The sequence below is a fragment of the Oncorhynchus mykiss genome, chromosome 26 (assembly GCF_013265735.2).
Source record: "Oncorhynchus mykiss isolate Arlee chromosome 26, USDA_OmykA_1.1, whole genome shotgun sequence".
Taxonomy (NCBI): Eukaryota; Metazoa; Chordata; class Actinopteri; order Salmoniformes; family Salmonidae; genus Oncorhynchus; species Oncorhynchus mykiss.
Genome location: NC_048590.1, coordinates 39,424,441 through 39,446,620, shown reverse-complemented (window position 1 = coordinate 39,446,620; position 22,180 = coordinate 39,424,441). Strand labels below are relative to the sequence as shown.

The 22,180-nt window shown below is 46.1% G+C and overlaps 1 protein-coding gene across 3 annotated transcripts in view; it reads right to left on the bottom strand.

The window, feature by feature from the left end:
* Nucleotides 1–22,180, bottom strand: part of LOC110506127 (protein unc-13 homolog C) — a 223,531-nt gene that overhangs the window by 152,152 nt on the left and 49,199 nt on the right. For all 3 annotated transcript variants that reach the window (XM_036964589.1, XM_036964590.1, XM_036964591.1), the window contains exons 6-10: nucleotides 20,761–20,766; nucleotides 19,619–19,690; nucleotides 11,715–11,934; nucleotides 9,974–10,201; nucleotides 2,013–2,154 (exon numbers count right to left, since the gene is read on the bottom strand). In XM_036964589.1, coding sequence (XP_036820484.1) covers nucleotides 2,013–2,154; nucleotides 9,974–10,201; nucleotides 11,715–11,934; nucleotides 19,619–19,690; nucleotides 20,761–20,766 — 668 coding nt within the window. The remainder of the gene's footprint in view (nucleotides 1–2,012; nucleotides 2,155–9,973; nucleotides 10,202–11,714; nucleotides 11,935–19,618; nucleotides 19,691–20,760; nucleotides 20,767–22,180) is intronic.

Below are 22,180 nucleotides of genomic sequence, written 5' to 3'. Positions count from 1 at the left end.
GTCACTGGCTTACTAGGGCTCTTTCATACTGTCCCTAGGAGGGGTGCGTCACTTGAGTGGGTTGAGTCACTGATGTGATCTTGCTGTCTGGGTTGGCGCCCCCCGCTTGGGTTGTGCCATGGTGGAGATCTTTGTGGGCTATACTCAGCCTTGTCTCAGGATGGTAAGTTGGTGGTTGAAGATATCCCTCTAGTGGTGTGGGGGCTGTGCTTTGGCAAAGTGGGTGGGGTTATATCCTTCCTGTTTGGCCCTGTCGAAGGGGTGTCATCGGATGGGGCCACAGTGTCCCCTGACCCCTCCTGTCTCAGCCTCCAGTATTTATGCTGCAGTAGTTTATGTGTCTGGGGGCTAGGGTCAGTCTGTTATATCTGGAGTACTTCTCCTGTCTTATCCGGTGTCCTGTGTGAATTTAAGTATGCTCTCTCTAATTATCTCTTTCACTCTTTCTTTCTCTCTCTCGGAGGACCTGAGCCCTAGGACCATGCCTCAGGACTACCTGACATGATGACTCCTTGCTGTCCCCAGTCCACCTGGTCGTGCTGCTGCTCCAGTTTCAACTGTTCTGCCTGTGATTATTATTATTTGACCATGCTGGTCATTTATGAGCATTTGAACATCTTGACCTGACCATGTTCTGTTATAATCTCCACCCAGCACAGCCAGAAGAGGACTGGCCACCCCACATAGCCTGGTTCCTCTATAGGTTTCTTCCTAGGTTTTGGCCTTTCTAGGGAGTTTTTCCTAGCCACCGTGCTTCTACACCTGCATTGCTTGCTGTTTGGGGTTTTAGGCTGGGTTTCTGTACAGTACTTTGAGATATCAGCTGATGTACGAAGAGCTATATAAATACAGTTGATTTGATTTGATTTGATTCGCTTCAATTTTGGTTTCATCAGGTCAGAGAATCTTGTTTCTCATGGCCTGAGAGTCCATTAAGTGCCTTTTGGAAAACTGCAATCTGGCTGTCATGTGTCTTTTACTGAGGAGTGGCTTCCGTCTGGCCTCTACCATAAAGGCCTGATTGGTGGAGTGCTGCAGAGATGGTTGTCCTTCTGGAAGGTTCTCTCATCTCCGCAGAGGTACTCTGTCAGAGTGACCATCGGGTTCATGGTCACCTCCTTGACCAAGGCCCTTTTCCCCCGATTGCTCAGTTTGGCCAGGCGGCCAGCTCTAAGAAGAGTCTTGGTGGTTCCAAACTTTTGCCATTTAAGAATGATGGAGGCCACCTTCAATGCTGCAGAAATGTTTTGGGACCCTTCCCCAGATCTGTGTCTGACATGCACTGTCAACTGTGGGACCTTATATAGACAGGTGTGTGCCTTTCCAAATCATGTCCAATCAATTGAATTTACCACAAGTGGACTCCAATCAAGTTGTAGAAACATCTCACTGATCAATTGAAACAGGATGCATTTCTGTCTTTATTTTTAATAAATGTGCAAACATTTCTAAAAACCTGTTTTCCTTTTGTCCTTATGGGGTAGTGTGTAGATTGATGAGGAAAAACATTTATTTAATACATTTTAGAATAAGGCTGTAACGTAACAAAAGTTGGAAAAAGTCAAGGGGTCTGAATACTTTCCAAATGCACTGTAGATGATATTCATGTCAACAACAAATTTTTCAGTGAAATGCATTTGAATTATTGTCCATCTCCTCTCCCCTCATTTGTTGGTGTGGTAGGTTCTACATGTATGTGATAACAATGTCTGCTGGAGTGTTTGTATTACAGCTGAAGAAGGTAGCCCTGTCTGAGCCAGAATGGCCCCTAGGGTAGGAGCATACCTCCTGTTTCTGTAGCCTGAGGCAGTCTTTATGTACACCACCTGGACAGGACCTATGTGTGCATATATTTTATCTATGGGTGGCCCCAGCGGGAATCAAACCAACGCGTTGCAAGTGCAATGCTCTACCGACTAAGCCACAAAGGACCACGTCTATAATACAGCCTGTAGTACACTGGCTTAGGTTGTAGTACTGTTGTAGCAGTGATATACTATGTTCATACTCACAAGAAGAACTTCTCATCCCAGACAGGGTTGAGGTTCCCAAAGATGGTCTTGGTACGCCGTTTGGTCTTCCCTACCTGGACAGTCACATAGGGGTCACTGGAACCTGTCTTATCCTTGGCTTGCAGACCCTGGGCACACATCACTGGAGAGGAGAGAGGGGGAGGCAGGGAGAGATGGGGGAATAGATGGAGGCAGAGGAAGACAGAGGAAGGTAGGGGAAGACAGAGAAAGACAGGGGATGATGGGAGAGACAGGGGAGACATGGGAAGACAGGGGAAGGCAGGGGAGACAGGGAAGGCAGAGGAAGACGGGGGAGACAGGGGAGACATGGGAAGGCAGAGGAAGACAGGGGAGACAGGGAAGACAGAGGAAGACAGGGAAGACGGGGGAGACAGGGAAGACAGAGGAAGACAGGGGAGACAGGGGAGACATGGGAAGACAAGGGAGACAGGGGAGACAAGGGAGACAGGGGAGACATGGGAAGACAGGGAGAGACATGGGAAGACAGGGGAGACAAGGGAGACAGGCGAAACATGGGAAGACAGGGAGACAGGGAAGACAGGGAGACAGGGGAGACAGGGGAGACAGAGGAAGACAGGGAAGACAGGGAAGACGGGGGGAGACAAGGGAGGCAGAGAAGACAGGGGAAGTAGGGGGAGGTTGGGGAGGCGGGGGGGGGGGGAGACAAAAATAAAAACAGTAAGACTTGTTCCAGTCCAGCACTAATATACAGTATAATATACATATTAAAATATATGTAACACGTAAAGCCTGCAGGTTTAATGCTGTATTACTTGCTATGCACTAGTATGAGCCTTGTCCTAAGTCTAATGCACGTATAGGTACCATAGCCATGTAAACGTGTCTCCAGTATAGCCAATCTGTTTGTTGAGGAAGCAGTGAACATCTGCCTCGCCAACAGACAGATATCTAAGAGAGACCAGTCCACCACCATCGCACATGACCATGCACAAGCACACACACACACACTACATTTAAATATATATTTTTATTATTTAGCAGACACTCTTATCCAGAGACAACCACATATCACAGTCTTTGTAAATACATTGTTCCTCAATAAAGAAGTTATCAGCAGAGTCAGTGCAAGTAGGAAAAAACAAGTGCACTTGTGTTTTTTTATGGGGGAATAAGACTGAGATACAGCACTTAAAGATGCACTCCTGAACATCTGTCATTTCAGCCAGCAGTTTTGAAAGTGGTGTTCACGAGCCAAAACAGGTCCCCGTTTCCTGTGTATTACATCATCCAAGTGTGTACTACGTCATCCATTTCTTGTGATGTGTTAAAGGTGGAATATGCAGAAATCACTCCTCAATTTCCTGGTTGCTAAAATTCTAATATTTTGGCTAAGTTTATGTGATAAAACAAGCAATTATGGAATACAGTAATACATTAGTAACACCTTCTCTTTCCAAGACATAGACTGAATTTTTTATTTTTTTATTTCACCTTTATTCAACCGGGTAAGCTAGTTGAGAACAAGTTCTCATTTACAACTGTGACCTGGCCAAGATAAAGCAAAGCAGGGCGGCAGAAACAACAACACAGAGTTACACATGGAATAAACAAGCGTACAGTCAATAACACAATAGAAAAACGAAAGCCTATATACAGTGTGCACAAATGGCATGAGGAGGTAAGGCAATAAATAGAACATAGTAGCAAAGTAATTACAGTTTAGCAGATTTACACTGGAGTGATAGAGGAGCATATGATGATGAGCAGATGATGGTGTGTAAGTAGTGATACTGGTGTGCAAAAGAGCAGGAAAATAAATAAAAACAATATGGGGTAGATATATTGGGTGGGCTATTTACAGATGGACTATGTACAGCTGCAGCGATCGGTTAGCTGCTCAGCTAGCTGATGTTTAAAGTTAGTGAGGGAAATGTAAGTCTCCAGCTTCAACGATTTTTGCAATTCGTTCCAGTCAGTGGCAGCAGAGAACTGGAAGGAAAGGCGGCCAAATGAGGTGTTGGCTTTGGGGATGACCAGTGAGATATACCTGGAGCGCATGCTACTGGTGGGTGTTGTTATCGTGACCAGTGAGCTGAGATAAGGCAGAGCTTTACCTAGCATAGACTTGTAGATGACCTGAAGCCAGTGGGTCTGGCGACGAATATGTAGCGAGGGCCAGCCGACTAGAGCATACAGGTCGCAGTGGTGGGTGGTATAAGGCGCTTTGGTGATAAAACGGATGGCACTGTGATAGACTACATCCAATTTGCTGAGTAGAGTATTGGAAGCTATTTTGTAGACAACATCGCCGAAGTCGAGGATCGGCTAGGGTAAGTTTGGCGGCGTGAGTGAAGGAGGCTTTGATGCGAAATGGAAAGTTGATTCTAGATTTGATTTTGGATTGGAGATGTTTGATATGAGTCTGGAAGGAGAGTTTACAGTCTAGCCAGACACCTAGGTATTTGTAGTTGTCCACGTATTCTAGGTCAGAACTGTCCAAAGTAGTGATGCTAGTCGGGCGGGCGGTGCGGGCTGCAAATGGTTGAAAAGCATGCATTTGGTTTTACTAGCGTTTAAGAACAGTTGGAGGCCACGGAAGGAGTGTTGTATGGCATTGAAGCTCGTTTGGAGGTTAGTTAACACAGTGTCCAAAGAAGGGTCAGATGTATACAGAATGGTGTCGTCTGCGTGGAGGTGGATCAGGGAATCACCCGCAGCAAGAGCGACATCATTGATATATACAGAGAAAAGAGTCGGCCCGAGAATTGAACCCTGTGGTACCCCCATAGAGATTGCCAGAGGTCGAACAACAGGCCCTCCGATTTGACAAACTGAACTCTGTCTGCGAAGTAGTTGGTGAACCAGGCAAGGCAGTCATTTGAGAAACCAAGGCTATTGAGTCTGCCGATAAGAATACGTTGATTGACAGAGTCAAAAGCCTTGGCCAGATCGATGAAGACGGCTGCACAGTACTGTTTTTTTTAATCAATGGCGGTTATGATATCATTTAGTACCCTGAGCGTGGCTAAGGTGCACCCGTGATCAGCTCGGAAACCGGATTGCGCAGCGGAGAAGGTACGGTGGGATTCGAAATGGTCGGTGATCTGTTTATTAACTTGGCTTTTGAAGACTTTAGTAAGGCAGGGCAGGATAGATATAGGTCTATAACAGTTTGGGTCTAGAGTGTCTCCCCCTTTGAAGAGGGGGATGACCACGGCAGCTTTCCAATCTTTAGGGATCTCAGACAATACTAAAGAGAAGTTGAACAGACTGGTAATAGGGGTTGCAACAATGGCTGCGGATACTTTTTAGAAAGAGAGGGACAAGATTGTCTAGCCCAGCTGATTTGTAGGGGTCCAGATTGTCTAGCCCAGCTGATTTGTAAGGGTCCAGATTGTCTAGCCCAGCTGATTTGTAAGGGTCCACATTGTCTAGCCCAGCTGATTTGTAAGGGTCCAGATTGTCTAGCCCAGCTGATTTGTAAGGGTCCAGATTGTCTAGCCCAGCTGATTTGTAGGGGTCCAGATGGTCTAGCCCAGCTGATTTGTAGGGGTCCAGATTGTCTAGCCCAGCTGATTTGTAGGGATCCAGATTGTCTAGCCCAGCTGATTTGTAGGGGTCCAGATTGTCTAGCCCAGCTGATTTGTAGGGGTCCAGATTGTCTAGCCCAGCTGATTTGTAAGGGTCCAGGTTTTGCAGCTCTTTCATCTGCTATCTGGATTCTGGATTTGGGTGAAGGAGAAGCTGGGGAGGCTCGGGCAAGTAGCTGTGTGGGTGTGGAGCTGTTGGCCGGGGTTGGGGTAGCCAGGAGGAAAGCATGGCCAGCCCGTGAATCCAGGTGAAAGCTATGATCCCTTATTGATGTCACTTGTTAAATCCTCTTCAATCAGTGTAGATGAAGGGTACATGACAGGTTAAATAAGGAGTTGTAAGCCTCGAGCCAATTGAGACATGGATTGTGTATGTGTTCCATTTAGAGGGTGCATATTTAAGTGCCTTTGAACGGGGTATGGTAGTTTGTACCCGGCACACTGGTTTGAGTGTGTCAGGAATTGCAATGCTGCTGGGTTTTTTACACTAAACAGTTTCCCGTGTGTATCAAGAACGGTTCACCACCCAAAGGACATCCAGCCAACTTGACACAACTGTGGAAAGCTTTTGAGTCAACATGTGCCACCATCCCTGTGGAACACTTTCGACACCTTGCAGAGAGTCCATACCCCTATGAATTGAGGCTGTTCTGAAGGCAAAAGGGGGGGCAAATCAAGATTTGGAAGGTGTTTCCTAATGTTTTGTACACTCAGTGTATAGTTTAGAGAATCATTGTACCATCTAAATCTCTGTTAAACATGTTTTCAATGACCCAAATATAGTTTTTCAGCTGTTTGTAGCTGGTGTACAAAACCGATGGTAAAAGATGCAAACACTAAACTTAACAACAGGAAGCATAGAAACTCTGCACATGGAACAGATCTACCGCATCTTATACTTGCCTTCAATAAGAATGACAGATCTATAACTCACATTTTTATGTGAATTTGGTCAGGTCGCCCAAAAAGTTACATATTATAGCATTAAGATTTTGCAATTCGTGTGATATGTTGCATCTTCAACTTGACATTTGTCCTATATTTTCATTTAATCCCAGCCCCGTGGGAGGCCTTTTCCCTTTTGGTAGGCCGTCAGTTAAATAAAGGTTCAATAAAGGTTCAATAAAATGCCCTAGCCAGACTATACCAACAACAACTACTTGCTGAAAGACAAAAATACTTAGGTTAGCTACTCTTGCCGAGACTATTTGTCTTCCCAGGCTATAGATGAGGCACACACACACACAGACACACACCCTCACCAACACAGACACACAACCTATACCCCATTAACAGCTCCCCCCACACACCCTGCTCCACACACCCTGCTCCACACACCCTTAATCATCCATCTCAGACAGGAAGTAGTATTTCCCAGCCCCATAAAAGGTAAAAGGACACTGGGTATTAAATATGTATGAGTGACACTCTGTATTATTCATGGTACATAACTCCCCCAGCCAGCCCCTCTGCTGTCGCTGACAGAGACTGGTGGGCCGGGCTCTCAAAGACACCACAAATGAGAAGCTACAGCCTCGTGTTGCCCCCGGCAGCAAGAACTACAATACAATGAGAGAGGGGGGGAGAGGGGATGAGAGGGAGAGAGCGAGGGGATACAGGGGATAGACAGAGATAGGGAAGAAATGGCAGAGAGAGAGTGAAAAGGGAGAAAAGGGGGAGAGAGAGCGGGGTAGCGGAGAGAGAGAGAGGGTGATGTGGAAAGGGAGAGGGAGGAGTGGAAAGGGAGAAAAGGGGGAGAGAGAGAGGGGTAGCGGAGAGAGAGAGAGGGTGATGTGGAAAGGGAGAGGGAGGAGTGGAAAGGGAGAAAAGGGGGAGAGAGAAGAGAGAGAGGGGTAGCGGAGAGAGAGAGGGTGATGTGGAAAGGGAGAGGGAGGAGTGAAAAGGGAGAAAAGGGGGAGAGAGAGAGGGGTAGAGGAGAGAGAGAGGGTGATGTGGAAAGGGAGAGGGAGGAGTGGAAAGGGAGAAAAGGGGGAGAGAGAGAGGGGTAGAGGAGAGAGAGAGGGTGATGTGGAAAGGGAGAGGGAGGAGTGAAAAGGGAGAAAAGGGGGAGAGAGAGAGGGGTAGCGAAGAGAGACAGAGGGTGATATGGAAAGGGAGAGGGAGGAGTGGAAAGGGAGAAAAGGGGGAGAGAGAGAGGGGTAGCGGAGAGAGAGAGAGGGTGATGTGGAAAGGGAGAGGGAGGAGTGGAAAGGGAGAAAAGGGGGAGAGAGAGAGGGGTAGCGGAGATAGAGAGGGTGATATGGAAAGGGAGAGGGAGGAGTGGAAAGGGAGAAAAGGGGGAGAGAGAGAGGGGTAGCGGAGAGAGAGAGGGTGATGTGGAAAGGGAGAGGGAGGAGTGGAAAGGGAGAAAAGGGGGAGAGAGAGAGGGGTAGCGGAGAGAGAGAGGGTGATGTGGAAAGGGAGAGGGAGGAGTGGAAAGGGAGAAAAGGGGAGAGAGAGAAGGGTAGCGGAGAGAGAGAGGGTGATGTGGAAAGGGAGAGGGAGGAGTGGAAAGGGAGAAAAGGGGGAGAGAGAGAGGGGTAGCGGAGAGAGAGAGGGTGATGTGGAAAGGGAGAGGGAGGAGTGGAAAGAGAGAAAAGGGGGAGAGAGAGAGGGGTAGCGGAGAGAGAGAGGGTGATGTGGAAAGGGAGAGGGAGGAGTGGAAAGGGAGAAAAGGGGGAAAGAGAGAGGGGTAGCGGAGAGAGAGAGGGTGATGTGGAAAGGGAGAGGGAGGAGTGGAAAGGGAGAAAAGGGGGAGAGAGAGAGGGGTAGCGGAGAGAGAGAGGGTGATGTGGAAAGGGAGAGGGAGGAGTGGAAAGGGAGAAAAGGGGGAGAGAGAGAGGGGTAGCGGAGAGAGAGAGGGTGATGTGGAAAGGGAGAGGGAGGAGTGGAAAGGGAGAAAAGGGGGAGAGAGAGAGGGGTAGCAGAGAGAGAGAGGGTGATGTGGAAAGGGAGGAGTGGAAAGGGAGAAAAGGGGGAGAGAGAGAGGGGTAGAGGAGAGAGAGAGGGTGATGTGGAAAGGGAGAGGGAGGAGTGGAAAGGGAGAAAAGGGGGAGCGAGAGAGAGGTAGAGGAGAGAGAGAGGGTGATGTGGAAAGGGAGAGGGAGGAGTGGAAAGGGAGAAAAGGGGGAGAGAGAGAGGGGTAGCAGAGAGAGAGAGGGTGATGTGGAAAGGGAGAGGGAGGAGTGGAAAGGGAGAAAAGGGGGAGAGAGAGAGGGGTAGAGGAGAGAGAGAGGGTGATGTGGAAAGGGAGAGGGAGGAGTGGAAAGGGAGAAAAGGGGGAGAGAGAGAGAGGGGTAGAGGAGAGAGAGAGGGTGATGTGGAAAGGGAGAGGGAGGAGTGGAAAGGGAGAAAAGGGGGAGAGAGAGAGGGGTAGCAGAGAGAGAGAGGGTGATGTGGAAAGGGAGAGGGAGGAGTGGAAAGAGGTGGAAAGAATAGAAAGAGGCAGAGAACAGCTGATGTCTATGTTGGCTCTGTATAATATAGTAAAATATAGCGCAACTACAGAGCTGAGTGATGGAGAGAAAAAGAGAGAGAGAGAAAGAGACAGAGAGAGAGAGGGTGAGAGATATAGAGAGTGAGAGGGGTAAGGGTGGAAAGATGGAAAAAAAGGAGTGATGGAGAGAGGGAGTTTATTAAGTATACTGTATTCTCCTTCCTATACCAGTCTATACAAATCCACTGATCCAGGGCTGGGATGTAGCAGTTAGCTGATGCAGAACATTCGCATCTCATGGCTGCCTATCTATCTACCGCCAAAGTGCTACACAATCAATGTGTGTCTGTGTTCATCAAATGAATACATAAATAAAGAGTCAATAAGTCGGTTCCTAAACAGGACGTTGGATAAGGCCATAGAGATAGATGGGATCGGGAGGCAGTTTTTCTCTCTGTCTCAGTCTCTTGGGGATTGATTGACACACACAAGGAATGGCAGGAATGCAAGCTGGGCAATAATATAGCTCAGCTCAGCCCAACCTGGTGTAATTTAGCCCAGAGGAACTGTATGCTCTAGTCGCACCGCTGCAAGGTAATACACGCACACACACACACATCACCTGTAGGGCGGAGCACAGAAACAGCCACAGTGGTGTATCGCCCTTCCAGCTATGTGCCTTGCTCAAGACGATCTGAAGACATTTATTATAGTCCAGCAAACCTTCCCAGCACCAGGCCTCAGTGATTGTGTTAAGATGTGATGTTGACCTTGGTTGACCACTAGGAGGTTCCCTCCAGTATAGCCTGCTTGGCTAGGGGCGAGGGCTTAGTTCTTAGTGCTGGTACTACTAACCTGTGATGTTGATCTTGGTGGACCACTAGGAGGTTCCCTCCAGTATAGCCTGCTTGGCTAGGGGTGAGGGCTTAGTTCTTAGTGCTGGTACTACTAACCTGTGATGTTGATCTTGGCGGACCACTTGGAGGTTCCCTCCAGCACTGCTTGCTTGGCGGTCTTCAGGTGTCCAGTGAAGTCCTCTTTAGAGATCCCAAACATCTCCTGGATGACCTCAAACACCTCAGGCCGGTTCTTCTCCCTGATCTTCATCCTCTCCTTCATGGCCATGATAATGTTCAGGGTCTTGTCCTCGGCACCGTGCTTAGAACTCTTCTCCACCGCCCCTAGAACACCACCCACACACACAGGAACATTTCTGATTCTTGTACAGCACAGCACAGCAGTGTTCATCATTAAGCAGATTGTCTCTCAGCAGCATTACTCTCTACCTGTTCATTCCTACTGTACTGACAAGCTAATAAAGCTAATCTACTCTCTACAGTGATGAAGCAGCCTAATCTAGTCATTTAGTCTGACCAAATCTATCTTCTAGCTGGACACTTCCTGGACAGTTCCAGTACAATGCCAAGCAGCTCTTGTGACATTCATCTCTGAACACACACACACTTGTGGACGGACACAATGAAAGCACCCCCCCCCCACACACACACACACACACACACACAGCATTGTGCTTAGAACTCTTGTCCCCCACCCTTAGATTTCCTCTGGCCTCTTTGTGGTCTCTATCTCTATCTCTCTACCTTTCTCTTTTGGGTATCTTGTCCCCAGAACACAATGGGAAGCCCCTCCCCTCCCTCTCGCTCTTTTTCACCCCTTCTCTCTCCTCCTCTAATCGAGTTATCTCGCCTGTCATCTTTGGCGAGGTCATGAACTGCGATTGAAATCAAATTAAATCTGAATCATCATTTGAATAAAACACTATGTATTCGTCCCAAATTACGCTGTTTTCCCTTCATAGGGCAATACTAAAAGTAGTGCAGTACTAAAAGTAGTGCAGTACTAAAAGTAGTGCAGTATGTAGGGAATAGAGGGCCATTTGGGACGCACACAGAGAGTTCTATCATTCAGAGTGGAGCTAATCCAGTTACAGAGAGTGACGGTCCTGGGGCTAACGTGTCACACGTCTACTGTTATCCAATCAAAACACACTAGGATAAACCTCTAGATACTACCCAAAACATGACCTGCTACTGTAGAACAGAGGGAATCAGATTAAATATACATTACAGTAGCAAGATGTAGAGGGTGTGAGTGTGTTTTAGTGCAAACACAAACACATTTGAGAGCTAGCTACACTTCAAAGCAAGCTGGGAGGCAGAGAGTAATGTCATACTGAGAGTCAGAGGAGACACCCTCCCTGTAAGGCTGGAGTCAACAGCTGTACGGAGGGATGGACGGACGTACGTACGCACGCACGCACGCACGCACGCACGCACGCACGCACGCACGCACACACACACACACACACACGGCAGCTTGTGTATGCTATATGGAGTAAAACAAACAAGCTGTAAAAGCAGGCATCTGCGATTCAGCACCACTGAAGTGGACAGCAACAGAATGTGGATTCTGAAGTTTAGCACCACAGGACAGTGGACAGTGCTAACATAGCTCCCATTGTAAATAATAGCGGAATAAATTGCAACTAAGGGAAGATAGAACTCTCCCATTGTTGCATTGAATCCGTAACCACATATGAATGTGTGTGTGAGCCTGTGCATGTGTGTGTGTGTGTGTGTGTGTGCGTGTGTGCGTGTGTGCGTGCGTGCGAGCTAGTGGGAGTGCAAACCTGTGTTTCTGGGAGTGAGCCTGTGTGTGAGTGTATTTCCTTACTCTGTAGACAGTCGGCGTTGAGTAGATCCTGACACTTCTCGTGGCATTTGACACCACACTCAGAGCAGCGCATACCCTGCCTGGCAATGCCCCACAGCAGGCCCTCACACTCGTGGCAGTAGGTTGGGGCGGTGGCCGTCCACACCTCAAAGTTATGAGGCGTCGTAGACGAGATGGGATAGATCAACGCCTGCAACGTCTTCCTAAACACATGCAGTTTCTGGAGAGGAGGAGAGAGTGTGGAGAGGAGAGGAGAAGATGGCAGAGGTGGAAGAAAGAAGGTGAGAGGAGAGGAGAAGAGAGGGAGGGTCCAATACAAGCATGAGGAGGGAGAGAGAGGGGGGAGAGGAGAGGAGAAGGGGGCAAAGGAGGGAGAGAGGGGAGAGGAGGGAGAGAGGGCAGAGGAGGGAGAGAGAGGGGGAGAAGAGAAGAGGGCAGAGGAGGGAGAGAGAGGGTGAAGAGGAGAAGAGAAGAGGGCCGAGGAGGGAGAGAGGGCGGGGAGAGGAGGGCAGAGGAAGAAGAAAGAGAGAAGAGAGAGACAGAACGAGAAAAATAGAGAAGAAAAGAGAGGGGAGAAAGAAAGTAGGTGGAATTGAGAGGTCAGATGTCAGATTATAAAACAGACACACAAACCCCTAAAGGTAAAGTGAGAAGGTCTAAGGTCAGAGGTCGCTGTAAAGGTCAAGTGTCTCCAGGGTCAGTCCAGTCTCATTAAAACCTAAATGAGCTATAGCACTGTGTTGCTTTAAACCCCATCGCTATAGGCTACCGTCTAATATGATAATAATGGCTGTGTCCCACAATACTAAATTCCCCTTATAGTGTACATTATGCTTACCACACACAGCTTTAGGCTGCTTTTTAATGCTATCCTATGCTCCATATAGTGCACTAAAAGTAGTGTGTATTATGCTGACCCTACACTGCTATAGGCTACTTTCTAATAAGGCTACTTTCCCAACAAGATCTCACGGTTTGACCAATTTTACTTCAGATTCTGACGCAGCGTGGTAGGGGTACATTTACATTTATTAAATGAACACCGAAAAAACAACAAATACAAAACTTAACATAAAGTCTAGTAGCTAAACAGCACAGTACCAAAACAATACAGACGCAAACGAAACGTGATGTTCTGGGCTGCTCACAGGCAGCTACACAAAAACAAGATCCCACAAACAACAGGTGGGAAAAGGCTGCCTAAATATGATCCCCAATCAGAGACAACGATAGACAGCTGCCTCTGATTGGGAACCATACCAGGCCAACAAAGAAATAGAAAACATAGACTACCCACCCTAGTCACACCCTGACCTAACCAAAATAGAGAATAAAAAGGATCTCTAAGGTCATGGTGTGACAGATAGCACAAACTTGGACAAAAACCAAATTGAGACTGAATGCAGAATTCTGCAACTACATCCTCTGTGTACAACGTAAAACACGAAATAATGCATGCAGAGCAGAATTAGGAAGATACCTAATTATTAAAATACACCACAGAGCAGGCTGCTGGTCCTGGGGCCCCAGGACAGCAGCACAATTTGACCCAACCAAAAATAAAAATATAATTATTTCCAATGTGTCAAGTAATTAATGAAAAAACTAAGTAAACTGGACTGCTATTAGGCTCTAAACAGAGAGTACACCGTGGCAGAATAAGGAAAGCTTTGACTACGTACAGAGCATAGCCATGCTATTGAGAGAGGCCGGCTGACTGTTGAGAGAAGACAGGCTATGTGCCCACTGCTCACAAAATGAGGTGGAAACTGAGATGCACTTCCTAACCTCCTGCCAATGACGATATCAGAGAAACATACTGTATTTCCCTCATATTACACAGACCCATAAAGAATTTGAAAACAAATAAAATGTTGATAAATTTACATATCCATCTATTTGGTGAAATACCACAATGTGCCACCACAGCAGCTAGATGTGTGACCTGTTGCCACTAGTGAAGCACAAATGCCATTGTAAATACAAACTAAATGTATCTGTCTATTTATTTTCCTTTATTACTTCTACTACACTATATACAAAAGTATGTGGACACACCTTCAAATGAATGGATTGGGCTATTTCAGCCACACCCATGGCTGACAGGTGTATAAAATGGAGCACACAGTCATGCAATCTCCATAGACAAACATTGGCAGTAGAAAGGCCTTACTGAAGAGATCAGTGACCTTCAACGTGGCACCATCAGGATGTCACCTTTCTAACAAGTCAGTTTGCCAAATTTCTGCTCGGCTAGAGCTGCCCGGTCAACTGTAAGTGCTGTTATTGTGAAGTGGAAATGTCTAGGAGTAACAATGGCTCAGCCGTGAAGTGGTAGGGCACACAAGCTCACAGAACGGGACCACTGAGTGCTGAAGCGCGTAGCACGTAAAAAACGTCTGTACTCGGTTGCAACACATACTTCCAAGTTCCAAACTGCCTCTGGAAGCATCGTCAATACAATACCTGTTCATCGGGAGCTTCATGAAATGGGTTTCCATGGCCAAGCAGCCACAAATAAGCCTAAGATCCCCATGCGCAATGCCAAGCATCGGCTGGAGTGGTGTAAAGTTTGCTGTCATTGGACTCTGAAGCAGTGGAAATGAGTTCTCTGGAGCGATGAATCACGCTTCACCATTTGTAAGTCCGACGGACTAATCTTGGTTTGGTGAATGCCAGAACTCTACCTGCCCCAATGCATAGTGCCAACCATAAAGTTTAGTGAAGGAGGAATAATAGTCTGGGGCTTTTTCATGGTTCGGGTTAGGCCCCTAAGTTTCAGTGAAGGGAAATCTTAAAGCTACAGCATGAAATTATATTCTGTGCTTCCAACTTCGTGGTAACAGTTTGGGGAAGATCCTTTCCTGTTTCAGCATGACAATGCCCCCGTGCACAAAGCGAGGTCCATACAGAAATGGTTTTCTGAGATCGTTGTGGAAGATTTTAACTGGCCTGTACTGAGCCCTGACCTGAAATGGAACGCAAACTACGAGTGTAATCTGTTACTTTCTGATCGTTTATTTCACTTTTGTTAATTATCTATTCAACTTCCTTGGGCAATGTAAACATGTTTCCAATGCCAATAAAGTTCTTTGAATTGACGTGCATGTGTGATGTGTGTGTGTGTTTTGCTGTGATCAGCCGTGCTGCTGGAGAATGAAAGCAGAGGCTTGAATCCCTAGCGAGTGTTGCCAGCCACTGTACTGAAAGAATCAATGGGTGCAGTAAATTTGCCTTTTACAGTGTGAGAGAGACATAGAGAGGTGACATACTGCCCTCCCTGACACAATGACGATTTCTCGATTGAGTACTTCTCCTCCCTCTCTCCCTCTTTCTCTCTTCCTCTCCCAGCCTCCACTACTCCTTCCCTTCCCTCCCCTCACTCTAATATAAATGACTGTACTCCCTCCCTCTCTCTCTCGCTCTCTCTCTCTCTCTCTCTCTCTCATACACACACACACACACGCACACACACACACACACACACACACACACACACACACACACACACACACACACACACACACACACACACACACACACACACACACACACACACACACACACACACACACACACACACACACACACACACACACACACACACACACACACACACACACACACACACACACACACACACACACACACACACACACACACACACACACCACAGAGCAGGCTGCTGAGCCCTTTAAAACTATAGCCCCAGAGGAGAGCACTGGATAAGAGCATCCCCCTCTACCCTTTTCCCATTCCTCTTATATTTTATCCCTGCATTTTTAATTCCCCTCCGCCCTGTCGTGTTCAATACAGGCCTGTCAGACGTGGATAAGTATCAGGTGAGTCACATCCTCACTGTAACTTTTAAGAATGAAACCTGCCAGCTACCAGCTGTCTGCATGACTATTAGCTGCTAGCTATCTCAGAGAGAAAGAGAGAGAGAGAGAGAGAGAGAGAGAGAGAGAGATGTTAAATGTCTGGTTTACTTTGACTACATCCATAATGCGTTTATTACACATTTACAAGCATTTCCTGAAAAAAAGCATTTCCTGAACGTGTTACAACAGGTCCCAACCGCATTGTTAAAGGTTAACAAAATATATCCATAGCATATCTACAGCGCATTCATGTCATGCTATGCAAGAGCTCATATTTAGGTATCTTAATAAATACATCATTACATTAACAGAGTGGTGTCATCATTTGGGCTGTTCTCAAAAGTGTGCTTCTGCCATACCAGCGTGGCAGAATCTTCAAGCACCATTGAAAAAGAAGAAGGTAAATCATGGGCCTATACCGGCCGGTGAGGGGCATGGAGCTGGTGCAGGCTATATATCAGCATCATTTTCAAAACATGGTTTGGCCTTTTGGCATATTCACTAACACTGGTATGGAAGAAGCACACTTCTGATAACAGACATAATGATGACACTATGATGTCATTGTTATAATGCGTCTATTATTAAGATACCTAAATATGAGCTCTTGCATAGAATGACATGAATGCAGTATAGATATGCTAAGAATATATTCCATGAACCTTTAATATTGTGGTTGGGACCTGTTATAACAAGCTCATGAAATGCTTATAGATGTATAGTAAATGGATATGTAGCCAATAATTACCAACTACGGTAGATATCAACTTGGCAAGTTCCCCAACGCCAGTGTATATAATGTCAAATCAAATCAAATGTTATTTGTCACATGCAGCGATTAAACAACAAGTGTAGACCTTACAGTGAAATGCTTACTTACACACCTTTAACCAACAATGCAGGTTTAAGAAAAATACCCCCATAAATAAGCAATAAAGTAACACATAATTAAAGAGCAACAGTAAAATAACAATAGCGAGGCTTTATACAGAGGGTACCGGTACAGAGTCAATGTGCGGGGTCAATGTATTGTCCAGTTAGTGAGCATTTGTTATATGTAGAGATTTCCATTTCTGAAGATAGACACACAGACAGTCATCCTCTGCCTGATCTTTCTGCTCCAAAAAGCAAAGCAGTGAGAGAGAAAAGAGAGTGAAAAGAGAAAGAGAAAGAGAGAGAGAAGAGAAAGAGATAGAGAGAGAGAGAGAGAGAAAAGAGAGCAAGGCGCTAGATAAAAGAGACGGAGAGAGAGAAGAGAGATAGAGATAAAAGAGAGGGAGAGAGAGGGAGGGCAAGCGGGAGAGAGGGGGAGGAGGGCAGTTGGCTATAAAACATCTGTCCTGAGTGGACTAGCTTGTCAATCTCCCTGCTGCTGGATTAATGACATTAGAGACACCCGACTGGCTCACTGTGACGCCGTCACTGCGCTCTCCTCTCCTCTCCTCTCCTCTCTTGCTTTTTTCTTTCCTCTCCTCCTTCTCTCTCATCCGTTTCTCAATCCTCTCCCATGCTCCTCTCTTCTCTTCTCCTCTTCTCTCCATTACTCCTCCTCTCCTCTTATACCCTCTCATTTCCTCCCTATCTCCTCTAATCCCTCTTCCCTCTTTCCTCTCTCCTCTCCTCCCTATCCTCTTTCCTCTCCTTTCCTCCCTATCTCCTCTAATCTCTAATCTCTCTTCCCTCTTTCCTAACTCCTCTCATTCCTATCCTCTTCCTCTCAGCAGCATATGGATGTTTACAGTGTAATCTGAGATACAGTTCTCTTAGGGATGTTCTTTTGTCAATTTGGCAGATAAAACACCAACATCTGCTCGCCCTACTTAAAACTACAAAAGGACTACTACTCCTGTATGCAGCTTCACTCGGGACTACAAATCCCATTATATGCAGCAGCATTTAGGACTACATTTCCCATCCACAGCTACACTCAGGACTACAGATCCCATAATCTGCAGCTACACTAAGGACTACAGATCCCATAATATGCAACTACACATGGAACGACAGATCGCACATTCTGCAGCTATACTCTGATTAACCTTTACAGGATCGGTGACCCGACCTCAGGCAGTTGAGCTAACATAGGCTAATGTGATTAGCATGAGGTTGTAAGAAACAAAAAAATCCCAGGACATAGACATATCTGATATGGGCAGAAAGCTTGTTAATCTAACTGGAATGTCCAATTTACAGTAGCTATTACAGTGAAATAATACCATGCTATTGAGGAGAGTGCACAATTATGAACATGACAATATATTAATAAACCAATTAGGCACATTTGGGCAGTCGTGATACAACATTTTGAATAGGATGTGCAATAGTTAATTGGATCATACTAAAACTTTGCACATACACTGTTATCTAGTGGCCATCTAGTGGCCAAAGTCTAAATTGCGCCTAGGCTAGAATAATTCATTATGGCCTTTCTCTTGCATTTTTTTAAATCTTTGTATTATCTTTTGCCAGATGTAATGTGTTATATTCTCCTACATTAATTTCACATTTGACAAACTTTAAAGTGTTTCTTTTCAAATGGTATCAAGAATATGCATATCCTTGCTTCAGGTCCTGAGCTACAGGCAGTTAGATTTGAGTTTGTCATTTTAGGCAAACATTTTTAAAAAAGGGGCGGATCCTTAAGAGGTTTATACAGGGGTTTTCAAAACTCTCCTGGACCCCCAGCCATTATATTTACTTGAACAATTCTAAAACTATCACACCTGATCCAACTAGCCAACTAATTATCAAGACCTTGAATAGGTCAATCAGGTGAGCTAGTTCAGGGCTACAAAAAAAATTCATAAACATCTGAGGGTCCCTGGGGAGAGGTTTGAAAACCACTGAACTACACAACTGTAATACAGTAAACTACATTACTGTAATAACAATATAATAAACATTACTTTGACAGTGTAATAACGTTACCTACAAACCTTATACATTAACGTAATAGTTACCTACAATAATGTCAATTTCTGTGATAGACTGTATTGTGATAGACAGCATTACAGGTACGGCATTAGTGATATTAGGAAATGTAGCATCCTATCCAACTATCTTTATTTATTTAGTGGGAGGAGAGGATTGGAGGGAGGGAGATGAGGATTGGAGGGAGGGAGATGAGGATTGGAGGGAGGGAAGGAGATGAGGATTGGAGGGAGGAAGGGAGATGAGGATTGGAGGGAGGGAAGGAGATGAGGATTGGAGGGAGGGAAGGAGATGAGGATTGGAGGGAGGAAGGGAGATGAGGATTGGAGGGAGGGAGATGAGGATTGGAGGGAGGGAGATGAGGATTGGAGAGAGGGAAGGAGATGAGGATTGGAGGGAGGGAAAGAGATGAGGATTGGAGGGAGGGAAGGAGATGAGGATTGGAGGGAGGGAAGGATATGAGGATTGGAGGGAGGGAAGGAGATGAGGAAAGGACAACAAATTCTCCCTCCATCGATTAAAATGTCTCTCTCTCTCTCTTTCTGATTCTTGTACAGCACAGCACAGCAGTGTTCATCATTAAGCAGATTGTCTCTCAGCAGCATTACTCTCTACCTGTTCATTCCTACTGTACTGACAAGCTAATAAAGCTAATCTACTCTCTACAGTGATGAAGCAGCCTAATCTAGTCATTTAGTCTGACCAAATCTATCTTCTAGCTGGACACTTCCTGGACAGTTCCAGTACAATGCCAAGCAGCTCTTGTGACATTCATCTCTGAACACACACACACTTGTGGACGGACACAATGAAAGCACCCCCCCCCCCCCCCCCACACACACACACACACACACACACACACACACACACACACACACACACACACACGCTGACAGTTTTAACATGGCTGCAGGGGTCCATGTCTGTATGTGTCAAAGCTCCCCAACCCCCAACTCTGTGTGCCCCCTTAACCCCCCGTGGCAGTGCTTTTGCCTTAATGCATGGCCATCACATTAGCCCCTCCCCCTTTTTACCCCTGGGTGATCTGATTGTCCAGTGATTTACATGCAGACAGTGAGTGGGGCGACCTACCAGGTCCTCGTTGTTCAGGGTCGATCTAGTCACCAGGGCGAACGAGATGCCTGCCTTTCGAGCAGCGAGAGTCTGGGAAAGAGAGAGAGAGAGAGAAAGAGACAGAGAGAGACAGAGAGAGGGGGAGTACACAGAGAGAAAGAGAGAGAGAGAGAGAGCGGAGGGGGGGGGGTAGACAGAGAGAAAGAGAGAGAGAGAGGGGGGGGGAGTAGACAGAGAGAAAGAGAGAGAGAGGAGGGGGGGAGTAGACAGAGAGAGAGAGAGAGAGAGAGAGAGAGAGAGAGAGAGAGAGACAAGAAGAGACTAAATGAATGCAACTAAGAACCATGACACCATATTAATAATCAAACGAAGTGGTTTTCTAGCACTGCAATAGGATTGTCACTGTCCTTTAGAAGCAGGGCCATGGGGGGGTCAAATACCTTCTAATGCTGAACATGACTATCGTATTACGGTGGTGTCTGCCGTAGAAATAACTGTCTATTCCTCACTTTCAGCCGGTCTCTATAGTTGTAGAGCCAGAATCAGGATGCATTCCCATGGATGCCATATTTCCTGTGTAATGTACAGTATTTTGACCTGAGCACTATGGGCGCTGCTCAAAGTAGTGCACTATAGGAAATAGGGTGCCATTTGGAGTCAGCACAGAGAGATTAGCCCTTTGTCTTGTTCGCGGCCATAACAGCCAGACCAACTGAGAAGATAAGAGATGGAGCAACAAACGTCCTGGCCCCAGCCATCACAGACCCTCACGGAAGTAGAAGTGGGTTCAAATGCTATTTGAAATCTTTCAAATATTTTGACCATTTTCTTTAGTCTTTCTGGAGAGCAAGCTGGTTGGGGAATGGGGTTAGGAATTTTGGGACTATTCTATCAGTTTATTAAGCCATGCAAGCTCAGTCAAGCACAGATCAACTATTTACAAATGATTTAAAATAGTGTTTGAACACAGCTCTGTCACAGAAACACAACTCTCTGTCTGATTCAGACATCCCAGGATGTCTACTACAAAGAATGTACCTCTAGCGAGCTTCTTGTTCATTATCAAGGCCCTAACAACAAGTGAAGACAGAGAGAAATAGAACAACTTACCCAGATATATTTTGTATAATGTTATCATTTTGTAAAGGGCTTTGACTTACCATAGCCTGATGGTTTCCACAGACGCAATGAAAAGAAAAAGCAAGAGATGCAATTAGAAGCTGTCTGTCTGGCAGGCAGACATGGGCATTATCTCAAATGACACCCTATTCCCCATAAAGTGCACTACTTTTGACCAGGATCTGGCCTATTGTCTATATAGTGCATTACTTTTGACCAAGTCCCACGGGGCTCTGGTCAAAAGTAATGCACTCTCTAGGTAATAGGGTGCCAGGGCCGATAGTAGTGCACTATAAAGAGAAAAGGATGCCATTTCAAATGAAGCCCTGATGTCACACAGATAATAGCCACAGCATGGTTGAACTGAGAGATTTATAGCTAAGACAATCTGTGACATGCATTACAAGTCAGCTCTATGGAACAATTCATCTCAGTCATTTAGAGCTCTACAATCTATAGAATCATATTCTTTACATGCATTAAACCTTACAGAATTGCACTCATGCTTGGTATTTGTAGTGTTGGTCTCGGTACATGTATAGGTCCAGGTGATTTGTTTCCTGACCACATGACCTGACCAGGAACAAAACTACAGCTAGCTATCACCGCTAGTGCCTAGAGTCTTTCCTGGTCATGTCTTGTGGTCTGGGAAGAACTCCTGGCCCCATCTCTGTAGGATTAAGCATTTGATCATAATATTTCCGCTGTCACTTCTGCACGTTAGTTAGTCTGGTAGACACACCAACAGACGAACACCAAACAGGACAAACAGGTACACGCAGGTACAGGTACGTTTACAGTGACGCCAGTTGGACTTTACACCACTGACTCATACACAGTACACTAACTAACTAACATGTACATTACATGGTAACATTAATATCCACTAAACAAGAGTGTGGAGATGAGATAAATAGATAAAGTTACATATATATCATTATACTAGGGCATTAGTAGGCAACCCTGGTCCTGGAGTGCCACAGGCGCTTCATGCTTTTGATTTAACCAACCTGGAAGACCAGGTGTGTAATGGTTTTAGGCCATCACTGAACTGATCAATTGGTCAGGTGAGGTACCTAGATGGAACAGAATCCTGCAGTACCTGTGGCACTCCAGGAACAGGGCTGCCGACCCCTGTGCTAGAGAAGAGCCTGGTGCCACATCTGCATGTGCTCTGTCGTCATGGCCACCATTCACACAGTATACAGTATGTTATGTTGGCTGGAGCACATACAGGTCTGGACCAAATTGATATTAGAGGAATATAGGAAAATGCAGACATGGACAGCTGACAATATTGACTCAGTCTTTACCATCATCTAGCCCGGGGGAGGCCAATCCTTCTCCCGGAGAGCTACTGCAAGTGCAGGCTTTTGTTCCAGCCCTGCTCAAGCTAACACACCACATTCAGCTAATCAAAGATGCCGATGAGGCAGCTGATTAGTGGAGTCAGGTGTGTTG